The 6,109-nt window shown below is 35.5% G+C and overlaps 1 protein-coding gene across 2 annotated transcripts in view; it reads right to left on the reverse strand.

The window, feature by feature from the left end:
* SPEN (spen family transcriptional repressor) overlaps positions 1-6,109 on the reverse strand; it is a 92,883-nt gene that overhangs the window by 25,312 nt on the left and 61,462 nt on the right. Inside the window, exon 4 of one of the 2 annotated variants that reach the window (XM_004377218.2) lies at positions 692-852. In XM_004377218.2, coding sequence (XP_004377275.1) covers positions 692-852 — 161 coding nt within the window. Of the gene's footprint in view, positions 1-691; positions 874-6,109 lie in introns of both variants that reach the window. The other variant, XM_023732156.1, reaches the window with a different exon arrangement.

Here is a 6,109-nt window from a genome sequence, read left to right on the forward strand (position 1 = left end):
TCTATTCACAGAACTTGGTATCTAATGTTTATAGGCTGTTTTAACAAATAATTTAAGTGATAACTGAAATGCACTTAGCTGAGAAATACTTAAAATTGGTTTTCATTGGTTTGATCATCTATGCTTTTAACCATTTAGATACTCAAATGTCTAATGTTGGAATAACAGTATGTCAACTGTTAACTAAAATTATCAAGAAGTAAAGGAGCAACTATAGTATAGCTTTTTACTAGACTTTTCCATTATTCACCACTTTTCTCATTTAAAATGTTAATATTTTGAAATGTGTTTTTCATCATAATTTTATATCCAAAGTTATTTCACAAAACAGAGGACTCTAGGCCAACATAATAAATCTAACTGAAGACAGTATTTCCAAATTTTCATCATACCAAATTTCCCCCAGTCCCAAAATATTTAATCCAGAAAGCATGTTTGTTGAAAAACGAGCCATGCTTTCTTTATATACCATCGACCCCGCAATCTTTATGTATTATGTATTAGTGTTACAACCCAGAAATTAAACGACATAAAGTTATAATAATCACATGCTTTTCCTACATGGCATTAAATTTTCATGAAACACAAAAAGGAAACTTGTTTTCACTGTAAAGTATAAAGTTCAAATTTTTCAGTCTATCTCATTTCCCAACAGAGGCTGAGAGGAAAGTACGGTTGCACAAAATTTTACCTGTAGAGCGTACTGGAAGATTCTGAACCTTGATCCCAAAACTTTTACGGGGTTCATCTTTTTCCAGACATGAAAGCAACTGGGAAGTGGGTGCCGGGACTGCTGCAGATTGAACAGATCGGGCTGGAGAGTCATCACTTGAAGTACTGCTGGAATCACTGCTGCAGGAGGGCGAAAGCAAACTTTCAGGAAAAGACAAAACAGAAAATGGGCAGCATATCAAACTCTTTTAGATTGACAAGTGGCAATAATTAACAGGCCTAAATTTTAGGTCTGGAATTTCTGGAAGCCCTACCTTCTCCACATCTATCTCATATTCTATCAAAATGACCAACAGGTAGCAAACACTGATCTGAGAATGTGGAAGCAAAAGTAACATTCATTTACTACCACACGCACCTAAATGCAAATATTGTATTCTACACGTAATTTGAACAAGTTTCTTCAAATGAAATAAGACTACGAATGCAATTTACTTAGACTAGTAATAATAGATTTGTGAATATGGGTTTTAGATTCAGAAATCTTGATACAAATCTTGACTCAGACGTACAGGAGGTATACTTGGACAAATCACTTGACTACTTGTTAAGCTTCAGTTTCCGCATCTGTAAAATGGGAATAATGATAGCACCTACCTCACAGGATTAATAATTTAATAAAATAACCCACAGGTTTACAGAGTTTGGAACATGACAGGCATTCAATAAACGAAGCAGCATCACTTGTATTATCATTCTTACTGTTACTACATGTGTAGTACATGGGTGTACATGTAATTTTTAGGAGGACATAAATATCCAAAATAATTTACCAGGCAATTTTAGTTTTAAAATTTTTGAAGGATTAAACAAACAAACAAACAAACAAAAAAAACCCTACAGCATCGAGTTGATTGTGACTCACAGCTACCCTGCAGGACAGAGTAGAACTGCCCCATAGGGTTTCCATCGCTATAAATCTTTCTGGAAGCAGACTGCCACATATTTCTCTAGAGAAGCAGCCGGTGGGTTCAAACTGCCGACCTTTCGGTTAGCAGCCGAGCGCTTCATCACTGTACCACCAGGGCTCCTTTCTGAAGAACTAGTCAATATTATATAAATTACTTGAGTCTTGCTAGTTTAGGCTCTCTTTTCTGTGTATAATGTGGGAACTGAGAGTCGATGAAACTGATTTTATTGCTTTCTTCAGCTTAATAAAATTCTCGAAGAGGAAGTCAATAGAAAGACAAGAAAATGTTACACATACAGTCAGATTAAGAGAGGGATGTATTTAATATATTTATTATTTATATTATATGCAATATATTTATTATGCCTAGGAAGTATATGAGAGACATAAAATTCTCTTTTCAGTAACGGATGTGTAAGAAGACTGCCGTAATTTTAAGTTCTTTTATAGCGTTCTTGAATGTATTAATAGAAAGCTATTTACAGGTGCCAGTGTCTTTCTGAAATTTTGCTTCACACCCTGTTGTCAAAGCCTTATCTTTTAAGCAAGCAATTCTGGGGAGGGGCGGTAAGCCACCTTAGACACACTTACTAGAAGAAAAGACACATGGTAGTTTTTGTCATTTGACCTAAAGCTACAGATCTTGTATCCAAGACAATCACTAACACAGCCAGACAAATCAGTACAGGCACAGGCTCTAAGAAAAATTTGCTATTACTTTTTTTAAAAAATAAACACAAAAACAGGGTGTTATAACTAAGAATTTACATAGCATTTTTATTTAGCTCTCACATGCTAACTCAAAGAGGAAAACTTCATGAGGTTATTATTAGAGCTTTCTGCAGTTTGAAATGTAGGGAAATAAACCTACATCAGTAAGAGTCAAATAGAGGTGGCTGGGCTACAAAATACAAACTACTAGGGACAAAACCTTGAGATAGAAGCACAAGTCGTCACTGCCAGGCCTCCTATAAATGACTGGGTTTCAAGTTTTCCCAGCTATAGAAAGGAATTTTTTTTCTAGACCATCCATCAAAAGTAGTGTCAACCCTACTACGTAAATTATAATATCTTAAATAGGATGCTATACCTTCACTGAAATTAAGGGTTAACAAAACGGATCCTTTGTTTTTCACACAGAAGGGCCATATGTAGGGGAAAAATGCTTGTTATATATATTAAATACTCCAAACAACACAGGATTAATTCACAAGGCCACCAGATGACTACAGCATAAAACATTGTGTGACTTCATCAAATTAATAAATTCTAAAGTATCATGAAGTAACCATTAAGGAAACTATTTTAATTACAAAACTACCAATATTATACACACCCAAATTCCTTGGCAATTGTGGGTAAAGAAGTAAACAAACATGGGCAATAGCAGAATTTCTGGCTATTGAAATCACTAATGAGGCAACAAAAACAAAATTCTATACAAATATGTATTATAAAAAGGGAGAGGAAGATGAGCAATCAATGGCAAAAATGATTTTAAAATAAAGTACAAAATAGTATAAAAATTAGCTTTGTTATAAATGTCATCACTCTCTCTTGATAAGTCCCCTGCTAACACATCAATTTTGAAACACGATGTAGAACTGAACTGGGAGAATTAGCTGTTGATCACTTTGAAGCAGTAGCTAGAAAGGGAAAAAAGTTTTAAAATGAATTATATATGATACAATGATACGAATTTTGAGCTCACATTTTGATACACTAACCTAAACTGCAGTGCATGTCTCCAAAATAGTATAGAAAATGTGCTATGAATTTAAAGATTCTAAACCAAAATGGGGGCACAACTTCAGACCCCCAAACAGTTTTCGTACTAAAACTGACAGAAAGAAGACCAAATGCCTAGAACATGTGTGTCAATTTTAATTTTAAAAACGTTTTTATCTAAATAATTTTGTACTTTATTTGTTAAAAATGAAGAATCACAAAAGTTCATTAAAGCACATGGTATATAATATTTAGCTGTTTCTTCTACCACCTGTCAGTCTGTCAAACTGTAGTGGCTTGCGTGTTGCTATGATGCCAGAAGCTATGCCACCGGTATTTCAAATACCAGCAGGGTGACCCAAGGCAGACAGGTTTCAGTGGAGTTTCCAGACTAAGACAGACTAGGAAGAAAGACCTGGAGATCCACATCTGAAAATTAGCCAATGAAAACCCTATGGATCACAATAAAACACTGTCCGATACAGTGTTAGAAGATGAGCCCCCTAGGTTGGAAGGTGTTCAAAATACAAGTGATGACAACAATAGACTCAAGCATATCAGCGATCGTGAAGCAGGACCAGGTAACATTTTGTTCTGTTGTACATGGGGCCGCCACTAGTCGGAGCCGACTCAAGGGCAACTAATTACAACAAGAATTGTTTCTTAAAAGCCAAGAGTGTTTATCAGATGCTATTCCAATTGGTGTTGCGTTAAAGTAGTAGTAATAAGGGTGTACTGACTAATACTTTTAAGAGAGTGGGCTTTAAATTTACCTGGGCACATCAATATGACATTTCTAACATCAATTAACAGTATCTTTCAAAAAAAAAGTATCTTTCCATATGGCAAAGAACTTGAAAGAAACATACAATTTAAAAGAAATGCCGTTACCTTTTCCTGAGTATTTAAGAAAATTAAGGCTGAATTCTTATATTTGTTTATAATTTATAATTAAGATTATTAAGAAAACTAAGACAGGATTCTGATCATAATCTCCAAAATGGAGAAATACAAGAATATAAACAACTGATTAAATAAGAATTCTTGATAAGCAAACACAATATGGGACGCCAGCATTCTCTTAAACCAAATCATGGTGTCAGATAATCAACCACTCCTGTTCCTACAGACATTTTATACACAGAACTACAGTGAACATTTGACTCTTAACACTGAAGATTTCAAGGCACGGGGTATTCTATTTATAAAATAACCCAGGGCTAAATTTGTTCACTCGAGAGTGACAGCCAATGACTGACTTCTACATTCTGTATTCCTGTATTATTTGTAAACATTTGATTATATTAAACACGTATCTATGTTGGTTTTTAAAAGCTGGAAGATTAAAAAGTATTTAACCAAATTAAGCTGCAAAACAAAAATCTGGCATTAGTGGATTTTTTTTTTAAAAGGAGCAATTAAAGCAATTAGAAAACTGCAATTAAAACAGCTAAGAGGAGTGAGTCATTTGCTTAAAGCAGACATAATCTCAAGTGACAATTTTCCAAAGACCACCCTTCAGCTAATCATTTTTTCTCTCTGCATAATCAATATACAAACTTGGGTCAAGAGGGAAAATATGCAAAATGCAGATTTTCCATCAGAACTTAAAATATGCAATTTAAAATATGTACATTGTCCTTAGTGCTTCCCCTAGATGAGAGGAAAAAAAAGTCTTATTTCTGCGTAAACCTTGAATGGAATGCATCACCGTATCAGGCAACAATTCCTCTGTATCCTATTTTTCACAAATTCAAATTTTCAAGATGGTATCTTTTTGGTGCAGCAGTCCCCTAAGTGTGAGGTCCTCTCTTGTTTCAACTACATGTCAGTGCGAGGCCTGTCTTCATATACTTCAACCAAAACAACACAGTATGAATGCAGTAGATATCATAATGTAGCTGTTTTATTACCCAAAACCAGCTGCCATCGAGTCTATTACAACTCATGGCGACCCCATATGTTTCAGAGTAGAACTGCACTCCACAGGGTTTTCAATGGCTGTGACCTTTCAGAAGTAGATTGCCAAGCCTTCCTTCTGAGGCGTCTCTGGGTGGATTTGCACCACCAACCTTTTGGTTAGTAGCTGAGTGCTTAACCGTTTGCTGTTAAAACATCCTATGGTGCACAGGTCAGCCCTTACAATAAAGAATTATTTGGAGAATGGGGACTCCAGTTGTCTTATTAAACCAGACAAAAAGGATATTTGCAACAAGGTAAAACTTTGCCACTCTTCTCACAATTTTTTTGTTTTGTTTGTTTTAGGAAATACTGATGTTAAATGAATTAACAAATATTTTAAATTAGGTTTTAAGTGTTAATAGGTATTAGCCACAATAAACAAAAGCTTAACAATTTAAGAATGTTATTTACTGGCCTAAAGGAGACTGGAGAAACCTCGAGAGCATGGCCCCCAGACACCCTTTTAGCTCAGTGGCGAAGTTACCTCCGAGGTTCACTGTTCAGCCTGGGAATGGACAGCCCCGTAAAACCGAATGAGACTAACAAGGTACAGGAGTCCAGTGACAAGGGCCAGAAAGCAGAAGGGGACAAGGAAGCTGGTGATAGGGAACCCAAGGTTGAGTAAGGATATTGTTGATGCGTTGTGAGTCTGTTAACCATTGTCATAGGGCAACATGTGAAGTAATTGTTAAATGAGAAACTATTTTGTTCTGTAAGCCTTCATCTTAAGTGAGAATAACAGCACAATTCGAAGAGCGTAGTCAATGTCACTGAACT

The sequence above is a fragment of the Trichechus manatus genome, unplaced genomic scaffold, assembly GCF_000243295.1.
Source record: "Trichechus manatus latirostris isolate Lorelei unplaced genomic scaffold, TriManLat1.0 scaffold00048, whole genome shotgun sequence".
NCBI classification, from domain to species: domain Eukaryota; kingdom Metazoa; phylum Chordata; class Mammalia; order Sirenia; family Trichechidae; genus Trichechus; species Trichechus manatus.